The 26,935-nt window shown below is 54.3% G+C and overlaps 1 protein-coding gene across 6 annotated transcripts in view; it reads right to left on the bottom strand.

Moving 5' to 3' along the window:
* Positions 1–6,729: 6,729 nt before the first annotated feature.
* The window catches only part of ARHGEF10L (Rho guanine nucleotide exchange factor 10 like), a 100,796-nt gene continuing 80,590 nt past the window's right edge, over positions 6,730–26,935 (bottom strand). For 4 of the 6 annotated variants that reach the window (XM_044237273.1, XM_044237274.1, XM_044237275.1 and 1 more), the window contains 3 exons: positions 15,826–16,000; positions 8,957–9,079; positions 6,730–7,750 (listed from right to left, as the gene is read on the bottom strand). In XM_044237273.1, coding sequence (XP_044093208.1) covers positions 7,209–7,750; positions 8,957–9,079; positions 15,826–16,000 — 840 coding nt within the window. In that variant the 3' untranslated portion in view covers positions 6,730–7,208. The remainder of the gene's footprint in view (positions 7,751–8,956; positions 9,080–15,825; positions 16,001–26,935) is intronic. The other 2 variants (XM_044237277.1, XM_044237278.1) reach the window with 1 other exon arrangement.

The raw sequence follows: 26,935 nt of genomic DNA, 5'->3' as shown, positions 1-26,935 counted from the left end.
ATGAGATGCCCATTTCTCAGTACAGTGTGTATGGCCCTTTGCTACTATTTTCTAAAAGAGCTTGATGAGCTGTATTGGTATTTGTGTGCCCTAAGCCAATAGAACAGATAGAAGTTTCTGCACACATTGTTGGGTTCTCCAAGCCGGCGGAAACAGCTATGCGTCTCTAAAGAAGGTACGAAAGGCTTCTCTGCATGCCTGGGCCATTTACGACTCTGAAGAGGAGCATCTCGGATCCAGACACCATGGGCCAGGAGCTGTTCTGATTTTTTATATGAATTAACTCCTTTCATCCTCAAAACAGCCCATTCACACAATGCTTTTAATATCCCCATGTTCCGAAGAGCACACCAAGGCCAAGGGTTTGCAAACAGTAGCTTGCAGGATCGGCATACGTGCCCCTGTTTTCGCACAGCATCCTCAGGGGACGCAGTGGAGGGGCAGGGCCGGGAAACGGGCCCCGATCTACCACTGAGGATGGGGGACAGATAGTGCAGGGTCAAGGGTATGGGCATTGAGGCTGTTATCCTGGCGTCCTCTTCTGTGTTGTGTGACCCTTGGCATGTGACTTCCCCTCCCCGAGCCTCGGTTTCCTTGTCTGTAAAGCGAATGTAATAAAGAAGCCCTCTGGGCAAGGTTGTGATGATTCACTGGGGTCACGGGTACAAAGCAGTTGACACGAGGCCCGGACCCAATAGAGGGATTAGTACGCTTGGACTAGTACCAGCCAGGACTTCAGCTCCCAGAGGCGCAGGGACCCGTGGATCCCATGCAAACCAGTGGCAGAGCCAAAACTCGCACCACGTCTCCCGATTCCAGGCCCAGAGCCCTCTCCACCATGCTCCCCGGCACACCTGGCGGGGCTGGCTTGCAGGTGCACCGGGCACCTGTAAGCACCTGTTCCCTGTGGAGGGGGAGCCAGCTGTGTGCTTCCAGGAGAGAGCCTGTAATGGCCACACTTCTCACCAGGAAAGGTTTGTGGTTTCTGTTGATATGAAAAGATGACAAGAAATAGCTCGGGTAATTATATTAATTTTCCTCAATTTACACATTCTTGCTATTTGCCATTTCCCCAGGAATGTGTAAATGAGGAGTTTGAGTGGTTCAGCAGCGCTGTAATTAGGTCGGCATTGTTTTAAAAAGTTTCTGTTGTGTGCCTCATTATTAGGTCTCTTCACGGTGGAGGGTCCTGTCTCCCCTCTTGGACTGGGAGCTCGCCAAGGGCAAAGGACTTATCTCCCACTTCAGCCTGGGAGTCTCCACCATCTGACTGGGGAGCTCTGAAGACAGGAATGTATCTCCCCAATCAGACCAGGGTTTCTAAGCAGACACTATGTCTTCTCCATCAGGCTGTGAGAGGAGGGCTGGATCTCCCCCATCAGATTTGGAACGTCGCAGGTTAGTGGCTCTGTCTCACCCATCAGACTAGCACGTCCAGCGCTATTAATACCCCATGGTGTGTCGCAGAAGCTCAGGTTCTATCCCGTGTGACCACCACATGTGAACACACATGCACAAGCTTTGCAATGCAAAGAAAGCAGGTATCGGGCCCACAGAAGACAGGCTGGGGAGGCTGCGACCACCACAGAACAGGGACACAGGTCCTTGTCCTGTAATTGTGTGTATCGGTTTTCACAGGGCTGGGGGCCAGACGGCAGTCACACAAATCCTGTGGGTGGCAGAAGGACTAGTCCCTCTTGGACAGGGCAAAAAGCCTGTCCCCAGAAGCCTGACAATTGACCTGGCCCCAGGGAGGGACAGCTGGGCTCTCCTATTGGGTCCAGGGTTTGGAAACTAGCCAGACCAGCCTGTCCCTTCCAGAACTGGAGCTCCCTTCGAGTTGCAGACCCCACCCCCGCCATCCGTAACCCCCCCACCCAAAGTTCATGTGTAGAAGCCCTAACACACACACACACACCCCGCCGCTGTGAAGGTATTTGGACGTTGGGTCTTTGGGGGGGTGATGAGGTCATGAGGGGGAACCCTGTGATGGGATCCGTGCCCTTGGAAGAAAGGGAAGAGAGACCAGAGCTTCCTCTCTCTCCCTTAGGGGAGGACACAGCAAGAAGGTAGGATCTGCAAGCCAGGAGAAGGGCTCTCACCAGACGCCAAATCAGCCACCACCTTGATTTTGGACTCCCCCGCTTGCAGACCTGGGAGAAACAAATTGTAATTTGTTACAGCAGCCGGAGCGGGCGGAGACAGGGATTACAGCCTAGAACAGAAAACCAGCGTTGAGTTCTAAATGTCATATTTTTCTGTCCATAGCATGACTCTATCCCCTCGAAGCCTGGCTTTGCTGAAGAAGAAAACATTTTTTTTTAAAGATTTTATTTATTTATTTGACAGACAGAGATCACAAGTAGGCAGAGAGCAGGCAGAGAGAGGGGAGGGGGAAGCAGGCTCCCCGCTGAGCAGAGAGCCCGATGCGGGGCTCAATTCCAGGACCCTGAGATCATGATCTGAGCTGAAGGCAGAGGCTTTAACCCACTGAGCCACCCAGGTGCCCCAGAAGAAAACATTTTAAAGTCCTAAAAGCCAGCTCCCCCGTGTCCCCTCTGGCAGTGCACCATGGCCCGGGAGCCACTGGGAGCCGCTCTCTCTTTGGCTGAGTCAGGAGGCAGACTGGAGCGCCAGGAGCAAGTGCTTCTCAATGAAGCCCCCACTGGGGACATCCTGACGGCAGCTGAGGCACACGGAGCCGTGTCCTCACCCTGCAGCTGGGGTGACTCAGAGGCATGCCCTGTACTGTCTCTCCCCTCCACAGGTGGCCCGCACACAGCATGCCCTGTTCTGGCTCCCTTCGCTTCCCTGTCCCACACACATCCCCTCCTGCCAGGCCCTGGCCTCACCTCCCTAATAAATGATTTGAATCAAAATCCTTGTCTCCAGATCGGCTTCTGGGGGAACGCAGGCCAAGCCGCTTCCTTTTACGAAGCAAGAGTGTCTGAGCACAGAGATGCCTGTGGGCTGCTGAGCCACTGTCCCAGGCAAGAAATCCCAGTTTCTGCAGTGAGTGGGAAACAGGACAGACTTGAGGGAACAGGCCTGAGGACTACCGGGGCTCCTGGGCAGAAAAAGGCACCCCCACCCCACACCTGAAGCCCTCACCCGTCCAGGAGAAAGTCGGGAAGCCTGAAGGGGGCAGAGCACTATGGGCAGGGTGCGGTGTTCCCTGCATGGCCCACAGGGAGGGAGAGCAGGGCAGAGGAGGGCTGGGCCTGTGGGTCTGAGATGCCCTAGCTGGTGAGAGTTCTGGGGCTTGGGGGTGTGGGAGGGCAGCAGGAGGGCACGGCGACTGGGTTCCCCATAGGTGGAGGGCGAGCCACCTGCCCTCAGCCCGAGAGTCCCCATGGGCAGCTGTGCAGAATCCCAGCTGGAAGGTGGGTCGGGAGCACCTGCCTCCTCTCCACAGGTCCCCACTGTGCCTATTCATCTGGATGAAGAAAATGCACTTTTCCCTCTCTGGCAAGGAGCAGGGGACAAAGGCACAGAGCCCACCTCGGCCTCGGACCACACCCAGGCCCCCGCTGCTCCCAAGGTCAGTTCTGGCACCAGAGCCAGAAGATAGCTCCCTCCTCCCTCCAATACTCAACACTCGGCTTCCAGCACGTTAAGCCCCGGCCTCCTCTGCTCCCTGGAGATCTGGGCCGGCTCACTCCTCTCTCTCACCTGGACTCTCCCCCTTGAGCTCCAAACTCAGTCACTGTCCTATCTGCAGGAAATGATCAGCGGCAACTCAGTATAACAGGCCCCAAACCCAATTCCCAATCCCCCCCACCTCCTGCCCCAGGAAACGGCAACTCTGTCCTTCTAGCCTCTCAGGGCCAGACACCTGGGGTCAACCTTGACTCCCCTTCTCTACTTCCTGCCCACCCATCCGCAAAACCTATGGACCCTGGCGTCAGAATCCAACACACCAGCCGTGGCCGCCTTGGCCCCGCCAGCCGCAGCGTGCCCCAGGATATTGCAACGGCTTCCTCGGTGGTCTTCTGGTTCCCACAATTCTACCCTTGCCCCCTGCAGATTAGCCTCCACTAAGCAGCCAAAAGAATTGTTGGGTAGTGTCATTCTTCTGCTCAAAATCTCCTGACGACCTCCCATGTCACCAAGGTAAAGACAAAGTCCCTCTGTGACCCAACCCAGAACTCATGACCGTCCCCCACTCCCGCAACCCCAGTTCCTGCCTCGGCACCTTGCACATGCTGTTCCCTCTGTCCAGAACATTCTATGGCCTGATGTCTGCTCCTCCTTCAGGTCTTGGCTCAGAGGTCACCTCCTCAGTGTGGCCTCCCCGGACACCACGCTCCACATCTTCAGCCCCCTCCCCAACATTTTTCCCTGCAGTCCCCATGTTCCCTCTCCAGAGCACAGTCTACCCTAGCACAAAGCAGGCTTTCCATAAATGCCGAAAGAATAGCACTCAGTTCCCATGGCCTAGACTGTTGTTCTGTCCTTAGACACAGAGAATTTAAGGTGTTTTTGCCTGACATCACACGGCCAGTAAGTGGGGACACACAGTGGGGATAGTATACTGGGAACTCTGGTCCATCTTTCTCCGAAGTTTTGCTTTTGGAGGCGGAGTGGCCTGGGTGGGAAGAATCTGGCCCTGATGCTTCCTCAAGGAGTTACTTGAGTGAATAAGCCCTGGGTCCCCCACTTGCAGAATGAGGGGAGCACGGCAGGGGAGCAGCCGTGGGAATGAATGATCCCACCCAAAGTGCCACGGTTACTGATTCTCTAATCAATACCTAAAGCAAAGGCGTCCCTCCCATGTCAGGCAGGTCCTCCACACGTTTTCACGTCTCCGGAGCCCTTTCCGACACCCCCTCGCTCTGCTGGCAGAGACTCGGGAGAGGGGCCGTTGACAGATACGATAATTTCATGATCGTCGCTAAGTCCGCCAGTTTCTCGGTGACAGGTTTCCCGGGTCCCCTTCCGCTGAGCGATCTGTAGGTCTAGATCTCAGAGAACCGCAGAGTTCCCAGACACCCGTTCCTACACACAAGGGGGAACCTCTTGCCAGGACAGTCTGCCTAAGTCATCTGAAACAGGCTATGAGGAGGTTTGCCACTTGCCTTCAGCAGTTCACTGAGGTGTCATCATACCCACTACAGAGATGAGGAGACTGAGGCCTGGTGCTGAAGGCACGCGCTGGAAGATACACGACAGGTCTTCTACGGACGCAGACCTGCCAGATCCCAGCCCCCAGGCTCGCTCGGTGCCCCGAGTGGCTGCAACTTCCCGGTGACTGCTCTAGGAAAAGTCTCAACCAGCATTTGATTCAGGGGATCAAGGCACGTGAGTTCCTCTCCCACAAGCAGCAGGCAGGACACTGGTGAGTCTCCCTTGGATACTAAAAGGGGAACTGACGTCCAGAGAAGATGGGCATACCCGGAACAGAACATATCCAGGTCCTGAAGGCTCAGCGTCCAGGGCTGTGGTCCCCACCCCGTGGTCCCCCCCACACCCGGACACAGCTCCCTGCTCCTCTTCCAGGGGACCCATGCCAGACTGCTTGCTTATGGGAATAAATCAGCCCCTGCACAGCCCACCTTGGCACAGGCTGTTCCCTCCTGAAGGCCCTTCCCCTTCCTCTGCAGCACCCGTGGCCTCCTCCAAGCCCTTAGCCGCTGGCCCTGACACCTGCCTTTGGCTTGGCTAATAGGGTGTCTAAGGAGAACGGGAGCCCGGGGGGGGGGTGTGAAAGAGAGGAATGAGGGCGTGGCTTCTCCAGTGGACAGACCCCACCAGAGGGTTAGCACCTGGCTGAAGTGGCCTCCCCCCGCCATGGTGGCTCTCCCCCGAGTTCCCAGAGCGTCCATGGAAGCCCATGGAGCTGCCCAGCCGGGTCCCATTGACAGGGCTGCCTCCCACCCCCGCTGATCTCTGCTTCCCCCCACCCCCACCACCCGGCGCCGCCGCCAGTGAGCGTGATAGGGAGGCCCCACAGGTGGGTGGGTGGTGGGTGGACAGACACGGGAACAGATGCCAGCGAGGTGGTAGGTGGGAGGTTGGAGAAAATACTTCCCTTTTGGGTGGTGGGTATTGACTTTGTCCCCCCACCCCACCCCGAAGGAAGCTCTAGAAATCTAAGGATGGAGACTGAGCCAGCAGAAGGAAGCCAGGGCCCCAAGCGTCCCTCCCATAGCCTGGGCGCTGCCACCACCGCCTGGAACTCACCCCCTCCTCTCCCACCCCCCTCCCTGCCTCGCCCCATCGCCCACAGCAATAGCCCCCGACCCCCATTCTCCCCGAGGTGAAGCCCTTCCGATGTCTTCCCTCCCAGGGAAGTAGGGACAGGTGCCAAGGCCACCTGCCTCCACCGCCCCCCAGAGCACAGGGGAGGGGGGCAGCCTTCTCCCCAAAAACTATTCAGAAAAGAAGCTTCCGAGTCTCTTCTCGATAAAACAGAACTTTCCGGGATGATGGAAACAGGTCTGTATTGTCCAGGATGGCTGGCACGCAGCTCGTGGCTGGGGCTCTTCGAGACACACTGGAGAAGCACCTGTGGGATCAGGAACCGAATCTGTGACTTTATTTCCTTTTCTTGAATTACAAAAGTAGAAAACGACACGCGGCCACCGGCGAGGGCATCGCACAGCTCCTTCGAGGGCCCGTGCCGCGGGGTGAGGTCTCCCTGGCGCTCCCGCTTCCTGAACAGCCCCGTGGCCGGACAGCTGTCGCTTCCCCATCACATCTCAGAAGACAGAAAGTCAACCCAAGAGCTCACGTTATTCTGTTTTATTCCAGCATCTCCCAGAGCTCCAATATGTACAGACCTCATTTATACACATATTATACACCGTATGTATGTACGTATTTATACATGTCCACACAGCAGCCCACGCGCTTGCAGACACTCCCGCGCACACGCCCTTCCTGGAGCCCCTCGGCCTTGCCAGGAAGTCTCGAGGTTTTGTGTTTTTTCTTTTTTTTTTGCTTTTAAAAAGAAGGCCATTTCCTCCAGAGGGATCCTCTCCCCAAACCCAGATTCCTTCCCTGAACACTCTGAAATATTCTTTTTTTAAAAAAAGGATGAAGTTCCCCTCTGCCAAGGTAGTTCCAGGAGATGGGGGCCCATCCTTGCTGTCCCTGGAAGGCGAGTCTACCCCGTCCTGCCGGCACGGGGGCCCAGAAGGCAGGAGGGGCCCCCAGCGGCCCAGAGCCCCCTGCAGCCTGTGGCCATGTGCCCGCCCGGCCAAGGGCTATAGCGTCAAGGGCACCTGCCAGATGAGGAGGGCGCTGTCCGTCTCCCCGCACGGGGCCGGCCTCCCACTGCCCCCCGGGGGGGCGCTGCCGAAGTTACGGTAGCCCTGCCCTCCCGAGATGATGGCCACAGAGCAGATCTCCTTGCGGTGGGCATCGCGGGTGCAGGGCCGGCTGCGCACCCAGACATCAGGGTCGTCGGCCATCTCGTAGATGGAGCCGTCCTCCTCGCTGTGCTCCAGGGCCGAGGCGTCGGCGGGCGCCGGCTCCCGCACGGACAGCAGCGGGCCCGGCAGGTGCGCGGTGGAGCGCAGGCGGTACTGCAGGAGGACGCCCTTCTTGCGGGTCAGCTCTCGGCCCACGTGGCTCGCCGGCGTAGGCGTGGGCTCGGGCGCCGGCCCGTCCAGCTTGTCCTCCTCTGCCTGTGGCCCCTCGGCTTCCTCCTGGTCGCTCCGCAGGATGTCGGGGGCCAAGATGCTGGTAGCCACGGCCAGGAAGGCCACAGGCCCGCAGTGACCGTTGAGCGACACCATGCCTTTCCCTGGATGAAAGGAACGGGGAGAAGAGGCCCAAAGGCCCAGGGCTTGATAGGAGGCACCCCACCTCTCTCAGAGAACTTTCTGGCTGGTGGTTATTGTTTTGGAACATTTGTCGGAACGTTCCAGAAGGCCTTGGGTCTGAGGAAGGGCTCTCCCACACTGTAGGGCTACTTGCTGTGCAGGGGTGGGACAGGGAACAGGAGTGACCTTATGAACCACCGGGGGGACCGTCAGTGTGACAGGGCCCGCAGCCCCTGCCTGTGCCAGCTGCACATCTGCGTGCCCTCACTCAAGCCATTGACCTTGCCCGCAGAGCCTTCCCCAGCCACCTGATGCTACACCCCATCCCCTCAAGCCCAATTCGGGCTCCTCCACAGCACATCCTTCTTGACTCCGCCCACAGCCTGCCCAGCTCCCCGGTCTCTGGCCCCAAACACCCGCTCTCCTAGCACCTGTCCCCCCACAAGCCGGACCTCGGCCGCCTCCAGCAGATGGTCAGCACTGGGGGACATGGTCTCTGCCTGATGCCTCCCTACCACCCGAGGACCAACACCATGGGGAACCAAATGACCTGGGTGATGAAAACAGGTGACTTTGGGATTTAGGAAGAGGGGATGCTCCTGTTCTGGCTGAGTGGGACCTCCCCAGGGCTTCCCCCTCCCACCCTGCCCACCCCAGCCCTGCAGCTGGAGGAGACCCCTTGCTCATCACTCTCGGGGCGGAGGCAGAGAGGGGCCCAGGGTTCTGGGTCCTCCTTGATCCCGCCCTTGTTCTCCTGGCCCTAGCACCACCCGTCAGGGCAGACCTCCCGCTGCTCCGTAGGAACACATCTGCATGCAGACCCCGTCCCCAGGAGCCTTGTTATGTCGGTCTCTGGAACCTGGACATTTTGAAGCTGCTGTGGGGAGGGACTAGGAGGGGGCCAGCCATTAGTCAGGGGCCTCCACCAATCCTGAAGCCCCTTGACCCTCACACGCTACTGTGCCTATTGGCCAGATTAGAAAACTGAGACCCAGAGAGCAGCTAGGAGACCTTGGGGTGGGGTGACATAACTCCACTGTGCCACAGGGCCTCCTGTGATGACAGGGGACACTGGAGAATGATCCCCACGTCAGAAGAGAGCGTAAACCTCTGGGCACAAGGCTCCCCCTCCCCAGCCATCTGCAGCTGACTGCCAGGCCCTGCCAAGACCAGTTCCGGAGCCTCACCTGTGATCTTGGGGATGCCTTCCAGCCGAGGCACAGGCAACAAGACGATGACACCCTGGTCAGTGCCTACCCAGAGCAGACCCTGGCAGATCAGGAGGCTGGTGACACACAGGTGCTTCTGGCCTGTGAGGAAAGAAGCCAGCATGAGCTACACCCCTCCTGGGGGGATGGCAGTGGGTTCTGGGGGCTTCAGGGTGAGGCAGGGGCGTGGTCTGGCTTTTCCCGTGAGACAAGCAGGAAACTGGATGGGGCTGTGGTTAGGACTCGGGCTTGACTGGCTGACCTGGCTGGGATCTGGCCCTTGCAGCCCCGAGCCTCAGTTTCCACCTGGATACAGTGGGGCTGTGTGAGGACGGGAGGGGGTAGCGCCACAGAGCCCAGTGCTGGCCCATGGGGGCGCTCCATGGGGGGCACGGCTTTGAGGGTGAAGGAGATGCAGACGCACAGGGCGGGGGCCCCTGTGGATACAAGCAGCGGGATGGGAGGGCTGGCTCCTCGGTTTCCAGCGCAGGCTTGCCATCCTGCCCATGTGGGTCCTTCCCCTGGGTGCAGGCCGAGCGCCCCAGCAGCTCCCGGCCCCCCGCCAGTGCTGCGGACGACTCCGCACCAGGAGCGGGCAGACTGCTGATGTCGGTCCACATTAGCTCTTGTCTGGCTCTGCCGCTGCTGCTGTCTCTTCATTTTAGCGAGATGGGCGGTGGCAGGGAGAACGCTGGGGTCCCTCCACTCTTTACGGGGAAGGGGGGTGGCACACGGTGTGGGCTCCAGGGCCCGGTGCTACCACTTCCCAGCTATGCGACCCAGGCCAGTCCCTAAGCCTCTCTCTGCCATTTCCTCAGCAGCACAAGGGGACGGTGATGCTCTTCCACAGCCTCGTCCCGAGGATTACATGAGTCAATGAATGAACGTAAACCACTGAACCCCATGCCTGGGCCACGGCGCACACAGACAGGCATCACCGGCCACTACTACTGCTGTCCTGTTGTTAAAAGTTCTGGGCAAGGGGAAGGGGCAGGAGCGAGGGCCTGTTCGCAGCAGCGAGCCCTTTCTAAAGGGCTGAATCCTTCTGCCCCCCCCCCAAAAGGGGCTCACGCCTCCCTGAAAGGAAATCCACATCCACACCACGGGATGTGTGAAACAATGCCTGGAGCAGCAGCCACCAAACTGGGCAGGCATCCGCACCCCTGGCTGGGCTCACCCCCCCCGCCCCCGGAGGTGAGCCCCTAAATTGCATTTCCAGCAAGTATGCAGGTGACGCAGCTGCAGCTGGTCCAGGGACCACACTTGGAGAAACGCTGCTTTGGACCATCTACAGCACACGTACCCCTGCTCCGGTCTGACGGAAGCCTCGCGACGGCTGGGAGATGTGCAGGACAGGAGCGGTGTGCCCATTTTCCAGAGGCGGATACTAAGGTCCAAAGCGGTCACCCAGCTGAGCTCCCGCGCGCCAATGACCGTCTACCCTGCGGCCGCCTCTCTACGCTTGAGCAAATGACTGCAGTTCCCCACGGGTGGGGGTGTGGGCTTTCTCCAAGCAGAATGGGGGGCTCCCCAGGGTTACCATGTTGGGGTTCACATAGCACTGTCCATCACCGTGTGCTCTCCCACCACTGACCCGTTCACCCGGCACCCCAGAACATCCCAGGGCCTCCTGGGCGTGGGACTGGGCGCCCAGGGCTGCAGGTATGGCAGGAGCCGCACACAGTCTGGCTTGGGGAGCAAACACTCTAGGACTCTCCCTAGTGATGGAAATTTCACTGACCACGAGGCTCAGTTCTGCAGCCATTAGCCACACGTGGCTAGCGAGCACAGGGAGTGTGGCTGGTGGACGGAGGCACTGAACGTTTCATGTCATTCAGTTTTCACTGTAGTAGTGGCTATCGCATTAGCGCTGTCCGGAGAGGGGAAAGGGGAAGTGAAAATATAAACAAGGAATATAGACATCAGGAAGAGAATTCAAATGGGGGATGGGGCAGGGAGTGGGCAGGAGGATTCCCAAGTCTCCTGCCTCACCCTACCTTCTGGAAGGATGGGGTAGCAGGTGTGGGGGTGTGAGGTCGGGAGGGCAAGGAAGACGCAGCCAAGCCAGGTCACAGCTAAGGATTGGGGCATAGCACATGCAAAGGCCCCGGGGCAAGAACGAGTGGGTGGCAGGAGCAGACTATAGCCAGCCCAGCTTGGGGATGGGAGCAAATTCCAGACAGCTAGAGAGCAGGTGGACCAGGGTAAGGACCAGACTGTTCACTCTGAGCAAGGTGAGAAGCTACTGGAAGGTCTGAGCCGAGGAGTGGGTGAACTGGTTTGGAGGAACACTTTAGCCACAGAGTGATGAAGGACAGGAAGGGAGGGAGCAAACAGACCAGCCAGGCAGAGAAGTCCTAGAAGAAGATGAGAAGCCGGCGCATTCGAGATCCATTTTGAAGCAGATGGACAGACCCACTGACAGACTCGAGTGGGTAGGGAGAGGGGACAGGAATCGAGGTGCTCTGTCTCGAGCAGCTGGGTGCATGGCAGTGCCTCGGACTCAGATCGGGGAGCAAGCCTGGGTGGAAGGCCACATTGTCGCCTAGATGTGCAGCTTAAGAGGCACATGCAAGTGACAGCAGGCAGTGGGACAGATGCTCCAGGCAACGGGGCCCAAACTCAGAGAGCCCTCTTCGTGGGCCTGAACAAATGTGGGGCTGCGAACTCGGCCAGAAAAGCCAGGTCGTCTCTGGACAGCAAGGGCGATTTCACAAACGGGGCTGGGTGTCTGTGGAGCTGGGACTTGGCCCCACGCCTAGATAGGTTCAGAAGTTGAAGCCGCCAAGCCCGCCAAGCAGGCTGCAGGCCAGCGCAGGTGCTCCCCGCCCTCCTGGAGCCCACGCAGGCTGCCACCCCTCCCCCCTCCACCAACCTGGTTCCCTGCTGGGCTGGGTCAAGGTATCTGTGGCCCCATCTCTCTCTCACTGCTGGCTCCCCAGAGGGAAGCCTGGCGAGGGCAGCCACGCACCTGCCGAGCTCACGAGGGAACAAGTACCAGGACAAACAGAGGTGAGCAGGAAAGTGACAAAGGACGCGGGTGTTGATGTTACATACTAGATGTGCAAGCTGATGAGCCGCCTTCTTTCTCTCATCTGTCAGGGAGGATTAGGAACCGACCTCGCCGCGTTTTATGATTATTAGAATTATACATGTGTGTGTAATGCAGACACACAGTGGGCCCAGCTCTGAGCCCAGCGAGCGCAATCAATGAAAAGAGGCCGTTGGGATAACGTCTGTGATTATGGAAAGGACCTGGGCTTGTGGCTTATCATCGGCTCCATCAGAGCCATAAACCCACAAAAATAATGAAGCCGAGAGAGCAAACAGAGGCACATTTTCATCTCGCTGCCTCACCTCCTTCTCCAGGACCCCCTGGGGCCGTGAGCCCCCATGAGAGACCACTCCCCACTGCCCCCCGTGTCTCCCTGGCCCCCACCGGTCAACCGAGACCCCGCCAACACCGAGGAGGGCAGCAGGCGCCGGAACTGAGAAACGACTTCATCTGCAGACCTCGTTCTGAAGCCTTTCCTCTGCCTCGAGGAAAAGAGCAAGACACTCCACAAACAGTCCGAAAGAGAAAAAAAATTCTAATGGTGGATAAATATTTTATCACAGAGACTTAATGCGGCGGTGTTCAACTCACCCAAGCCATCTATCTGCAGACAGACAACTTTAAAAAGCTCAGGCTCCCGGAGAACATTTTATTAATGACCTGTCTAGTTAAGAGGAGGGGGGAGTTTGGGTTCAAAAACGCATTAATACCAGTCGGGTACATGAGTGGAAGAAAGGGGTCGGGGGAAGGAAGCGCGATAAATTTTTAACACGCCCTTAAAAAAATCCACACTTAGAAGAGGAACAAATGTATTACTAATTATGCAATTATTTCATTTGGTGGTATAGGGGAAGAAAAAATACTTAAAAGCCTTTTTTAGAATATCTCTAATAAAGAATTGAAGGTTCCTGTGCTGTTGTCCTCTGGCCGGGGCACGGCCTCGGGGTGCAGAAGCCGCCCTCCCCTGCGGCAGCCCTGGCCCTGCTCCTCTCAGGCTGCAGGGCTCTTGGCCGGGCTGTTGTGGCTGACTAGGAACTGCCAGGCTTGGGGACGGGGGCCCAGGGCAGTAACCCCTGGGGACCACCGGGGAGGCCCTGCACCTGGGGACCTCAGCCTCTGTCCCCGATGTGCCAGCCCCGGGGAAGTCTAGTGAGTGAGAAGTGGCTTCTGTCTGCTGGACATAGCAGGTGCAGCGGAAGGACATGGACGAGACCGTGGGGCCGAGCAGCAAGGTGTGGCCCACAGAGCAGGTGTAGGGAGGGCCAGGGATGGCCCCGAGGATGAGGATGGAGATGATGCTGGTGGTGTTACCCACCAGGAATTGGGACTGCAGGGCACTGTCCTTGCACTGCCTCAGATGGAGCCCAACCTCCCTGGGAGACAGGGACCAGGGATCCCCAGGATTCCCTGTCACTGTCCATCATGGGGCTGGAGGGCTACAGAGCCAACCTGATTCCACCTCTGGTCTGTTCTATGCCCCACAACCGAGCTCTCACTTGGATCTTGGCTCCTCCCTGTATAGATGGGGAAACTGAGGCCCGGGACCAGGAATGGTATACAGTAAGTCTGCGAGGCTGCAATTTGGATGCTGGCTCTGGTCTCCTCGGCAGTGAACCCTGGTCATTTCACCTCCCGGGTCTCCATTTCCCTGTCTCGGACATAGTCATGAGGACAGCGGATGCCCTTCCTTCTTAAAGGGGAACAGCCAAGGACGAGGAAGCCCGTGGACAAGCAGATGCATTTGAAGCTGACACAGTAAAGCCACAGCCATGCGGAGGGGCTGCGATCGTGGACCCGCAGCCGGGTCTCCCCGCAAGTCCCACCGATGACCTCCGACCATACAACAGATGGATCCTCTCTCTCCCCTCCCTTGCCCCGCAAAAATTTAAAAGGCCCACTTTTTTTGTTGTTTTGCTAGCCTGAAATAATTTAGCTATCAGCGTAAATGGAGATAGTTCTGTGATATAAAGAAATCTTTATTGTAGTTAAAATGGATTTACCTTGTATAATGGCTAAATACTGTGAAATACAATGAAACTGAAGGAAGATGGAACAGGGGAGGGAAGGAAGAAAGGCTGGTTAGGAAGGAATAAGAAAAGAGCAGGACGAGAGCCTTAACTGAGGTCCTACCGAGCCCACACAGCACATCCCAGAAAGCGCATTTATTCTCCTCATGCACCTGCCATGCTCCAAGCCTGGGCAAGGTATCTTCCCACGCCTGAAGGCATTTATCTGGCGCCGGGAACCACCTCTGGTCCCACAGAGGGACCACAAGCTGCTGGGGGCAGTGAGAGCCAACCGAGCCCTACAGTGGCCAAGCCGGGACTCTGGCCACCTCTGAAACCATCTCTCCCCATTCCCCATGGTAGGACTCTCAGAGGCCTCCCAGCCCTGCCTCTGGCCCGCCGCAGGACCACAGACAAGCCATGTTTTCCTGCTGAGCAAACCACAGCTTCCACATGTGTACGATGAGGACCACCCCTGCTCCGTGGGTTCCTGTGAAGTGAGACCCCGTATCTGAAACCTTCGGGCCCAGCTCCATGCAGGGCTGGGCCAGGGTGTGCAGCAGATGGCTGTCACACTCGGTCACTGCCACTGCTGATCTTGGGCTTAGCAACCGCCCAGCCCCATCACCACCAGTCCAGACTCGGGGACCGCTACTGTGACTGGCCGGGAAGAAGCAGGACCCAGGGTGATCTCTGGGTCCCCTAGCTGGAGTCAGGGACAAGGCCTCTGGTGAGACAGGGGCCCCCAGAGTCCCTTAGGTTCTGGCTAATATGCCTGCCCTTGGCCCGGCCTCATAGGATGGGGAGATCAGTCCCCCAGCTCAGCACGTGGTCACCCTGGCCTCCCCGTGGCCCATCTGCTGAGTCCTTGTAACAATTAGCTCCCCACCTGCCAGACCAGCCCCATGTCCTCGCCCCAGGGCCCCTCAGCTCTCCCAGCTGCTGAACCCGGCCCAGCTTGGACAGAACACAGCCTCTGTATCTTTGCAAACCAGTCTGTCTGGTGGAAGTGGGGCCAAGCGCTAAAGCCGGCTGGGGTGGGAAGGGGCCCTGAGCAGGTGTCTGGCCTGGCTCCCTCCGGCGCAGCCAGTGGGCTCTGGGCAGCATCTTGGGCAGCAGATGGCAAGGGGGTTGCCTAGAGCCAATTCCATGGGGGCCTTGGGCCGACGCAGGGAGTAGCAGTGTTAGGTGGGCTCCGATCTCCCCCTTCTCCAAGTAACACCAGTGGCTCAGCAGGAGGAAGCAAGGCCCCGAGGGGACGACATCCAAGCCCTTCACTCTGCTCCTGCCTCCAAACCCCAGCCAGCAAACCAAGACTGTTGCCTTTCTTAGGAGAACCTCTAAAGAAAGAAACCTCCGGTCAGCCTTCTCTCTTTCCCCTCGCTTTACAATCTGTACATGACATGAGGCAGAACTGGGATTCTGGATGGCCTGAGAAGTGGCAGGTGTGGATGGGCCTGGGTTCCCACCCAGTATGACTTTTCAGCAGCAGCCCGAATTGGGAGAGTCTGTTGAGCTCGGAATCTCACTTCCCGCGAGAAGGGAGACGGAAGAGTGACGACAGCAAGAGAGGTCTGGGAACGAAAGCCCTGAGTTTGAATCCCGGCCTCACCGCCTCCTCTCTTGGATGCCCAGTTTTCAAAGCTGGCCAGACATGGCCATGAGGGTTAACAACCTGGGCTGGCCAGGACACGGCTCTGCCTGGCCACGGCAGGTGCTCCACGAAGGTCAGCTCCTCCCCAGCCAGACCCAGGACAGCAGGGCACGAGGCCCAGCAGCAGACTCACCCGGCAGGAGGAAGGTGGTCCGGGTGGCGATGTTGATCTCCTGCAGATGCTCCAGCGTCTCGGTGTGGAAGAGGCGGATGGAGGAGCCAGAGGAGAAGGCCATCCAGACGCCGCTGCCCGCCTTCACCATATGCGTCACACTCACAGTCTCATCCTGATGCGCCTCGAAGCTTTGCTGGGTCACAGAGAGAAGGGTGTTGTTGCTGGGCTGGACCCGCTGGCTGAGCCTCGGGGGCGGGGGGGTGCGGGCCAAGCTAATTCAGCCTCGGCCTGAACCAGGCTCAGGGCCAGAAGGGACTGTCAGGGGCCCAGCAGCCGTGTGCTGAAGACAAGTGTTTAACAACGGGTAGGGAATCCTGGTTTGTCATGTTGGCTGATTCCTGTGGTGTAAATACTTCTAAGTGGCCTGTCGCCGGCTCTCCACAGGACACCACTGCACAAGCAGCTAGGAAAGCGATCATACACAGCCAGCTCTCAGGAGCTGATGCACCAGGCTCTACCACACCCCCATGACACAAGGGAGAGTCAGCCGAAAGTCGATGCAACAGGACAGGCCAGCTTATGTACATTATCAAGAGTTAACAGTGCAACAAACAGAACGATCCGGGAAGGATGGTGGGTAGTGAGAGTCAAATCCTAGCCTTTTCCAGCAGGGATGCACAACATAATGTCCAAAAATTGGTAAACCAAGAAACAGCAGGGAATTGGGTTCAGGATGGCGGAGTAACAAGATTCCGAACTCCCCTCCTCCCATGGACACGAAAATCTACACCCACTCGTGGAATAATTCCCTCGGAAAGGGACCTGAGAACTGAAACGAACAGAGCCTCCACGACCAAAGGTAAAAGGACAGTGTCAAGATAAGATGAGAGGCAGAGACACAGACTCCCCAGGGAGAAGCCCCACCATGGCCCGTCACTATTGGGAGGGGTAGCAAAGGTACAGAACTCCCCTGAGGAATGAGGAATTCGAGTTCCAACCTCAGGCACCCCAACCCTTAGATCCTGCCCAGGAAAGACGATTCCCCCAAATGCCAGGTTTTGGAAGTCAATGGGGATTACATCCAGGAACGCTAGAAAACTGAAGGGAACAGAAAACTCACTCTTACAGGGCTTGCACAGACTCACTCAAGCTGGAAGCCAGTCAAAAACACCAACTTGAAAAAAGCATACACCTCAGATGAAGAAGATCCATTTACTCACAAACTTAAAGGGTCTGCCAGAGTGGCAGAAAACATCAGGAGCTCTCCCAGTGGGCTGAGGTTGGAGCCATTGGTAGGAGCATCTCAGTCCACCTTACTAACACAGGTACGGGTAGGCACCATTTTGGATTCTCCCTATAACCTGTGAGTGCCAGTGAGTGCACTCCACTGACAGACTCTCCACCAACATACCCCAGCAGCCACGGGCACACCCCTAACCAGGCCAGGAGCCAGCCCCACTCATCAATGAGCCACAGCCATAGCCCCCCACAACAGGAGAGCACACACAGCCCACAAGGGAGACACCCCTTAAGCACCTGGCTCTGGTGACCAAGAAGATTGCACTTCCAGGCCCCATAGGTCAACCCCTATATAAAGCTATTCATTTAAGACTGGGAGAGGTTGGTGACTCACCTAATACACAGAAATAAACACAGAGCAAGGCAAAATGAAGAAACAGAGGAATATGTTACAAATTTAAAAACAAGATAAAACCTTAAAGAAAGAATTAAATGAAACAGAGATAAGCAATCCACCTGATAAAGAGTTCAAAGTGATGGTCATAAAGATGCTGCCTAATTCGGGAGAAGAATGGGTGAACACAGTACGAACATCAACAAAGAGACAGAGAACACAGGAAAATACCAAACGGAAGTTATAACTGAACTGAAAAATAAACTAGTGGAGTCCAGTGGCAGACTGGATGAAACAGAACAAATCAGCGAGCTGGGAAACAGAGCAATGAAAAAACACCCAAACAGAGCAGCAAAATGAAAAAAGAATTAAGAAAAGTAAAGTCATCTGAAGGGACCTTTGGAAAAACATCGAGTGAAGTGACATTCATGTTACAGGAACCCCTGAAGGAGAAGAGAGAGCGAAAGGTCCAGAAAAGAAGAAATAATGACTGAAAACATCCCTAATCTGGGGAAGGAATCAGACATCTTGGTCTGAAAAACCCAGAGTTCTAAGTGAGATTAACTGAAAAGGATCCACACCAAGACATGTTGTAATTAAGATGGTAAAAGTTAAGGATAAAGAGAGAATCCAAAAAGGAACAAGAGAAAAACTTGTTATGTACAAGGGAAACCCCACAAGGCTATTAGCAGACTTCTCAGCAGAAACTTTCCAGGCCAAAAAGAAAAGGCATGACTCATTTAAAGTGCTCAAAGAAAAACCTTCCAACCAAGATTATCATTCAGAACTGAAGGAGAGATTAAGAGCTTTTCAGATAAGCAAAAGTTAAAGGAGTTCATCACCACTAAACCAGTCCTACCAAAAATGTTAAAGGGATGCTCCTTTTAGCTTAAAAGAAATGGCACTAATTACAAGTACAAAACATACAAAAGTAAAAATCTCACTGGAAAAGGTAAATATATGGCAAAGATAGTGAATCAATCACTTACAAAGCAACTGTAAAGATGAAAAGACATGACTGGTAAAATTACTAAAATCACAATAATTAGTTCGAAGCACAAAATCAAAAAATGTAAAATGTGTCATCAAAAATATAAAACATCAGGGGTGAGAAATAAAAGTTAAAGCTTTAGAATGTGTTTAAAGTTTAAAGACTGCTATTGTCATAGGAGATTTTATGTGAACCTCAAGGTTCACGTAGGGAAAACTTATAGCAAATACACAAAAGAAAATGAGAAAGGAATCTAAACCTAATAGGAGAAAGCCATCAAACCACAAGGGAAGAAAGCAAGAGAAGAAAAGAACAGAGAGCAACTGCAAAAAAAGCCAGAATGCAATTAACAAAATGGCAAGAAGTATACACTCATCGATAATTACTTTAAATGTAAATGGACTAAGGGCTTTAGTCAAAAGCCATACAGTGGCTGAATGGATAAACACCAAGACCCATCTATACACTGCCTACGAAAACTGATGTCGAAGTAAGGACACCCACAGGCTGAAAGCGAAGGGATAGAAAAGGATATTCCATGCAAATGGAAATCAAAAGAGCTGGGGTAGCGATATTTACACAAGATAGACCCGCGGACAAAGACTGTGATGGAAGGCAAACAGGAGAACGACGCAATGATGAAGAGGTCAATCCAGAAAATGTAACTTTTCCTAATACATATGCATCCAACAGGGAGTACCAAAATATATAAAACAAATTTTAACACACCTAGAGGGAGAAATTGACAGCAATGCAATACTAGTAGAAGACTTTAATACCCCACTTTCATCAATGGATAGATCATCAACAACAAAGAATAAGGAAACATCGGCCTTAAATGACACATTAGACCAGATGGACTCAATGGATATTTACAGAACATTCCACCCCAAAGCAGCAGCAAACACATTCTTCTCAAGGGCACATGAACATTCTCCAGGATAGATCACAGGTGGGGCACAAAAGAAGTCTCCACAAATTCAAGAAAACCGATGTTATCAAGCACTTTTTCCAACCACAATGGTATAAAACCACAAATCAATCACAAGAAGAAAATGAGAAAAAACACAAAAATAGGAAGATTAAAAAACATGCTACCAGAAAACCAATGGGTGGAAAAAGGAATCAAAGAAAAAATACAAATACCTAGAGACAAATGAAAACAAAAATACAGCACATCAAAATCGGAGGGAGAGGGGAGAGTAGAGGCAGTTCTAAGACAGAAGTCTGTGGCATTGCAGGCCGACCTCAACAAACAGGAAAAAATCTCAAATAAACAATATAACTTTACACCTAAAGGAACCGGGGGGGAGGGGGAAGAAACAGACCTCAAAATTAGTGGAAAGAAAATCTTCGACCGGAACAGAAAAAAGTGAAATGGGGACTAAATAGACAGTATATAAGATTAATGAGGCCAGGAGCTGGTTCTTTGGAAAAAATAAACCAAACTGACAAGCCTTAGCCAGACTAACCAAGGAGAAGAGAGAGAGGACCCATATAACTAAAATCAGAAATGAGAGGGGAGATGTGGGGCTCAAACCACAGAAACACAAGGGATCGTCAGGGACTTATGATGTGCTGACACCCTGAACAACCTGGAGAAAATGGGTTTCCTAGCCTAGAAAAAAAAAATGGATAAATTCCTAGAAACATATAAACTTCCAAGATTGGATCCTGAAGAAATAGAAAATCTGAACAGAATGATTACTGGAGCAAGGAGATTTTAACAGCAATCAGAAGCCTCCCAGCAAACAAAAGGCCAGAACAAGGTAGCCTTGTGGGTGAACTCTACCAACATTCAAGGAAGATTTAATACCTGCCTTTCTCAAACTCCTCCCAAAAATTGAAGGGAAGGGAAGTTTTCCAACGTATTTTATAAAGCCTGTATCACCCCCTATGCCCAAACCAGCCCTGATACCAATTACTGGCCAGGAACACAGATGTAAAAATCCTCAATCAAATGTCAGCAAACTGAACACAACGATATATTAAAAGGGTCATATGCCACGACCAAGGGGGATTTACTCCAGGGATACTAGGATGTTCGACATCTGCCAATCAATTAATGGGATAAAGCACATTAACAAAATGAAAGACGATGATCATATGATCATCTCAATAGATGCAGAAAAAGAGTTTGACAAAATTCAATATACGTTTGTGATGTCGAAAACCTCTCAAAACAAAGTGGGTATAGAAGAAATGTGCCTCAACATAATAAAGGATGTATGACAATCCTGCAGTGAACACCACCCTCAAACGTGAGAAGCTAAAAGCTTTTCCTGTAATAACAGAAACAAGACAGGGATGCCCACTCTCACCACTTTTATTCAACACAGTACTAGAAGCCCTAGTCACAACAATTAGGCAACAAAAGAAATAAAAGACATCCAAATCAGAAAGGAAGAAGTAAAACTGCCACTATTTGCAGAGAATATGATACTCTAAATAGAAAACCTTAAAGAATACACCAGAAAACCACTACACCTAATAAATGAATTCAGTAAAGTTGCAAGATACGAAATCAATATACAGAACATTCACAGCATTTCTGTGCACTAATAACGATTCATCAGAGAGAGAAAATAAGAAAACGATCCCATTGACAATTGTATCAAAAAGAATAAAACACCTAGGAATAAATTTAGCCAAGAAAGTGAAAGACTTGTACACTGAAAACTATGAGGCATTAATTAAAGAAATTAAAGAAGACATGAATAGATGGAAAGATATTCTATGCTCATGGATTGGAAGAATATTATATAAAAATGTCCATCTGGAGCACCTGGGTGGCACAGTTGGTTAAGTGTCTGCCCTTGGCTCAAGTCAAGATCCCAGAGTCCTGGGATCGAGCCCTGTGTTGGGCTCCCTGCTCAGCATGGAGCCTCCTTCTTCCTCTCCTCCCTACTCATGCTCTCACTCGCTGTCTTGCTATCTCTGTCTCTCTCAAAATAAACAAATAAATAAAAATATTAATCTTTTTTAAAAAGTCCCTCCTACCCAAAGCAATCTACAGATTTAATGCAATCCCTATCAAAGTTCAAATGCACTTTGCAGGACTACAACAAATAATTCTAAAATTTGTACAGAACCACAAAAGATCCCAAATAGTCAAAACAATCTTGAAACAGTAAAACAATGCTGGAGGTATCATGCTCCCTGATTTCAACCTACACTACAAAGCTATAATCAAGACTGTACAGCATTGGTACAAAAGGAAACTACGCAGGTCAACAGAACAGAACTGAGAGCCCAGAAAGAAACCTACACCCATACAGACAATGTATCTATGCCAAAGGAGCTGAGGACACACAAAGGAGAAAGAAAGGACTGCCTCTTCAATAAACGGGGTTCTGGGAAAACTAGACAACCACATGCAAAAGAAAGAAATGGGACCCATACTTTGTATCAGACACAAAAATGAACTCAAAATGTTTGAAAGACTTGAATGTAAGACCTGAAACTGTAAAATTCCCAGAAGAAAACAGGTAGGCTCCCTAGCATGGGTCTTAGTGACATCTCTGTGGATCTCACTCCAAAGGAAAGGGAAACAAAAGTAAAAATAAACAAGGGGGGCTAACAAGTTTCTGTGCAGCAAGGAAACCCATCATCAAAACAAAAAGGCAACCTGCTGAACAGGAGAGGGGTTAGTATTCAAAATATATAAAGAACACATACAACTCAACAAGAACAACAACAACAAAAATCCCAACAACCCAGTATCCAAAATATATAAAGAACACATACAACTCAACACGAACAACAACAACAAAAATCCCAACAACCCAATTTTTAAAATGGGCAGAGGATCTTAATAGACATATTTCCAGAGAAGACCTCCAGATGGCCAACAGACACCTGAGTAGACATTCAACATCACCAGTTAGTCTGGGAAATATAAATCAAAACCACAGTGAGCTATCATCTCACACCTATTAGAATGGCAGTGTTGGCAAGGATGTGGAGACAAGGGGATTCTCGTGCACCATTGCTGGGAATGCACACGGGTACGGCCGCTGTGGAAACCAGCATGGAGGTTCCTCAAAAAACTAAGAATAGAACGACACTATGACCCAGCCATTCCACTTGTGGGTGTTTATTCAAAGAATGTAACAGCTAATTCAGATACGCACACCCCTATGCTCACTGAAGTATTGTTTACGATAGCCATGATGCGATACAACCTACGTGTCCATCGGTTGCTGGACGGATAAAGAGGACGTGGTGTGTAGAGAGCACGGAAGACGACTCAGCCGTAAGAACAATGGCATAAGCGTCTGCAACGCCGATGGACCTACAAGGAAATACACTAAGCGAACTAAGTCAGAGAAAGACAAATATCGCAGTAGTTCACTCCTACTGTGGAATCTAAAAAACCAAAACAAGCAAATGAACAAAATAAAACAAAAACAAACTCACAGATGCAGAGAACAGACGAGCACCTACCAGAGGGGAAGGCGTTTGAGGGTGCGGGCAGAAAGGGTCAGGGCTCAGCTGGTACTGATGGATGGTAACCAGGCTTGGTGGCGCATACAGATGTCAAATTGTAACGTTGTACACCGCAAAGTTACAGAATTAAAATAATTATGGGATGTCAGGCACTGGTCATGTGGAGGCCCTCTCACTTGGACTCTGGGCTTGAATTTTTTTAAAAAACCAAAAGGAGAAAGAGCGAGCAGAGCAGATTGGAGTCAGGAACAGAACAGGTGTGTTCTGTCCCAGGGAGCAGGGCTGAGGTGGGGGAGTGGGAAGACCCTGCAGGATCGGGCACAGCGGGTGTGAGAAACAGAAAGGTGTCAGGGTGGGGCCCGGGGACAGATGGACGGGGAGAGGTGGGCAGGGCCGGAGCACCCCAGGCCGTTGCTGTCCACGGTGAAGGCTGACCAGCACTTAAGTGCCTCAGGGGCTAGGCTTGTAAGTGACATGGGCCGGTTTACCTCTGAAGGACGGTCCCTCTGACAGCGGTGTGGCAGGGCCCGGAGGTGTGGGCATTGCGCCAGCTTAGGGGGTGAGGGCTGGCCCTGGCTCCCCTCAGCTCAAATCACCAAGAAGTTTCCCAGAGGGAAGGAAGCTGGCTGGTAGGGGAGGGGGGTCTCCATGGGGAACCAGGCCTGTGACTGTGAAGCAGCCAACACAATGGCTTTTCCCAGCCAGCCCCTGGTGGCTGAGCTCTGCATGTGGCCTGGCAGGGGGCGAGGGGGTATAGGCTGATAGAGACAGGAACCTCAGGGACCCAGCAACACCCTCTCCTCCCCGAGTGCCAGGCTGCTCCTGGGAGGCAGGGTTCTTTGGCACAGCTCACCCCCCAACCGGGGGGACCCTGAGACAGGAGTTGCAGCTCCCTCTCACCCGGAAGTTCACCAAGGGCAGGGGTATGTTGTCTCCATCAAAGTGGGGGCTCCGCAGGGTCTCGTATGAGGTATGGCACATTCAGAGGACGCACACATGGCGCAGGCGGGGGCGGCTCCCCTTTCCTCAGCACCCCACCCCCACCCCAGTGATGTCCCAGCCCTGGAGGCTCCGCCCATGAGTCTCTGGGATTTAGAGGGAGGCCAGGCCCCTCCCAGCCTCCTCAAGCTGGGCCCAGTCCACCCGGTGCAAGGGGAGACGAGCAACCTCCATCCTCTGGGCCTTCGCCCCCAAGCCTGCTGACCACAGCCCGGGTCCTGCTGGCTTTGTTCTCCTTAGTCCTTCCAGGAAACCCTGCGGGGAGCGGGGAGCAGGGTGGGGTGCAGATTATCTCCCCAAACCAGCCGGTACTCAAGACCACATTCCCGCAGGCCCAGACGCAGGCAGAGCCCCAGGTCCCAACAGGACGCCTCCCAGCCTCGCCGGGAAAGGCCAGCAGGGGAGCCACCAAGCCCCGTCACGGGTGAGCCACTGAGGCTGGACCTGACTTCCCACGGGGCCCGCCATCAATGAGCAGACGGACAAACGGAGGGACAGCAGGTGGAAGGGGGATTTGTCACGACAGACTTTTGTCTGCAGACTTTCCTCCAACACGGCACACACACGCACACACATGCACACACGCACGCCAACAGGAAGGCGTGCGAGCTCGCCCCATGCAGCAGGATGCCCGCCCCGCTCCAGGGGGAGGCTCAGAAGCACCTCTGGCCTCCGACAAGACCAGACCGCACTGGAACCCAGAGGCCTCGAGCCGCGGAAAGCGGAACCGGAGTCTGCCGCCGCCCCGGCCTGCGTGCTGCTGTCAGAATCCAGTTAAAAGCGAAGTCAGCAGTGGAAACCCAGCCTCGTTTCTCCAGGGGCGTAACAAGTCTTCCCCCAGGTCCGGAGGGCTTTACACGAGGCCCGTGCAAACCTGCCAAGTGGTCCACGGGTGGGGGAAAGGGCGCGATGCGTGAGCAACAGCACGGCCGCTCCAGCCCCTCCCTCCTCCATGATCTCCCAGCTGCCCAGGACCCCTCCCCACGCCAGGAGCCCGTTCTTGGTGCCAGGTCCTGGGAGTCCTGGTTGGGGCCTCCTGGGGGACACAGGGCAGAGTGGGCGGCCTGCGGGCAGCATGGATCCCGCTACTCCTGTGGGAGGGAGGCAGGCAGCAGGGACGCCCAGACCTTGCTGCCTGCAGGGCTCAGGGCTGGTTTCCCATTCCTCTCCACTGGACACTATGGACACAATTCCACAATGTACAGAAGTTATGCAGGACAGCCCTGCTACCCTTCCCGACTTAGGAGTGAAGAGTAATAATGTCTGCCACCGACTTCTAAATGGTGTAGCCAGCAAAAGGAGAGTGCGAATAATACGGGAGATTACAGCAGAATGCTAACAGTCGGTTAACGAGGTAGAGGATATTGGTGTGTTTATTGTACTACTCTTTCAACTTTACTGTGATTTGGAAATTTCTTTAAATAAAAAGTTGGGGGGGAGACAAAAAAAATTTTTTTAATTTAAAAATTAAAATTTTTTTAAAAAGCTGGCAGCCAGAGGGAAGGGCCTGGGTCTGACGCCCAGCTCCTGGCTCACTCTGGCCCCGTAACTGGCTCTCCTCGCTCCCCTGCCTCTGGGGTCCCGGGAGGCTCCGTGGGCAGGGCTGGCCACCACCAGGGCTCTGTGCACGCCATCTGCGGTGAGGAGCTGGCCGGGGAGCTGGGAAGAGACCGGGGATCCAGCACCAGCCCACCTGTCCCCCTCGCCCGGCTGCGGGCACGTGCACCGAGGGTTTCAGGTGAGTGACGCTGCTCCTAATCGTGCTGACACAGCCCAGCCTCCATCGTACAGTATTTATGTGCCTCCAAGTGACGCTTCGGTGCTCGGTTTCTGTAAATTCCCAGGGTGAGCCGCTCAGCACTCAAAGTCATTAGAGCTGAGAGGAGGCCAAGGAGCCGGGAAGCAGTGCTGGGGCGCTCAGGGCCGGCCGGGGGCTGACAGAGAAATAGCAGAAGGCTGGCACAGCTCCGGCCTGCTGGGTACCTACTGGGTGCCCGGCCCTCCCCATGCCACAGCATTTCCTCCTGCCTGAGACCTTTACGAGAGAAAAGGGGCCAAACCCTGAGTCCAGGTGGCACCGCAGGGCAGGGGCAGAGCTGGGCGTGGTCCTGACCCCCAGACTCCAAGCTTGGGACACTCCCCCCCAGGCATCTCCTACCGGTGCCGCAACAGAGCGGGGTGGGCACACAGGAGCTCTCCATGTGGCTCCCTGCCCAGTCACCTGCGTGGGCTGCCTGGCCCAGAGATCACCCACAGAGCCCCTGCCTGCCCCTTGGCCAGCCCCACCTCCGGGCCATGCCCCAGACGCCTGGGGCCTGCCTTCCTCATCGAACTGGCAGGCTTCAAGAGAGATTCGAGGGGGCACCTGTGTGGCTCAGTGGGTTAAGCCTCTGCCTTCAGCTCAGGTCATGATCCCAGGGTCCTGGGACTGAGCCCCACATCTGGCTCTCTGCTCTGCAGGGAGCCTGCTTCCCTTCCTGTCTCTGCCTGCCTCTCTGCCTACTTGTGATATCTGTCTGTCAAATAAATAAAATCTTTAAAAAAAAAAAAAGAGAGAGAGAGAGATCCGCGGTGCGGGCTCAGTCCGCCAGCCAGGGGACAGGCGGGGGTGAAGACACGGGGATGCCCCTCCAAGCGGCTGCTCTGGGCAGGTGGGCAGGCGCAGTCTGTGGTTTAAGGCAATCGGCACAACTCCCTTCCCTTCTTTATCTTACTCTTATCAACATTTCGCAGCTGAGGAAACAAACAGAGATGCTGAATGACACTCACAAAGTCACTGTGCAGGAAATGCTGGGGGGGGGGGGCGCCAGGATTCCAGCTGGTGACCAGCCAGTTTGCGGGGGGAGGGACGGTGGTAGCACCAGAAGCCGGACACCCCATCCTGAGCAAGCCGGGACAGACGGTCACCCTGGTAGGACGCCACAGCCCACACCCAGTCTTCGAGTCACACACAGAGACACCTTTATGTGGGCTCCGTCCCAGGCCTCCGCACCCTGCCTTTGAAGTCCGACCTGGTCACGACCAAGGGATCATGTGCCAGAAGCAGTGGGGTCCTT

This window comes from Neovison vison, chromosome 2 (genome assembly GCF_020171115.1).
Source record: "Neovison vison isolate M4711 chromosome 2, ASM_NN_V1, whole genome shotgun sequence".
Classification (NCBI taxonomy): Eukaryota; Metazoa; Chordata; class Mammalia; order Carnivora; family Mustelidae; genus Neogale; species Neogale vison.
Note: the sequence above shows the minus strand (reverse complement) of the source record. Positions and strands in the feature narration are given on the sequence as shown.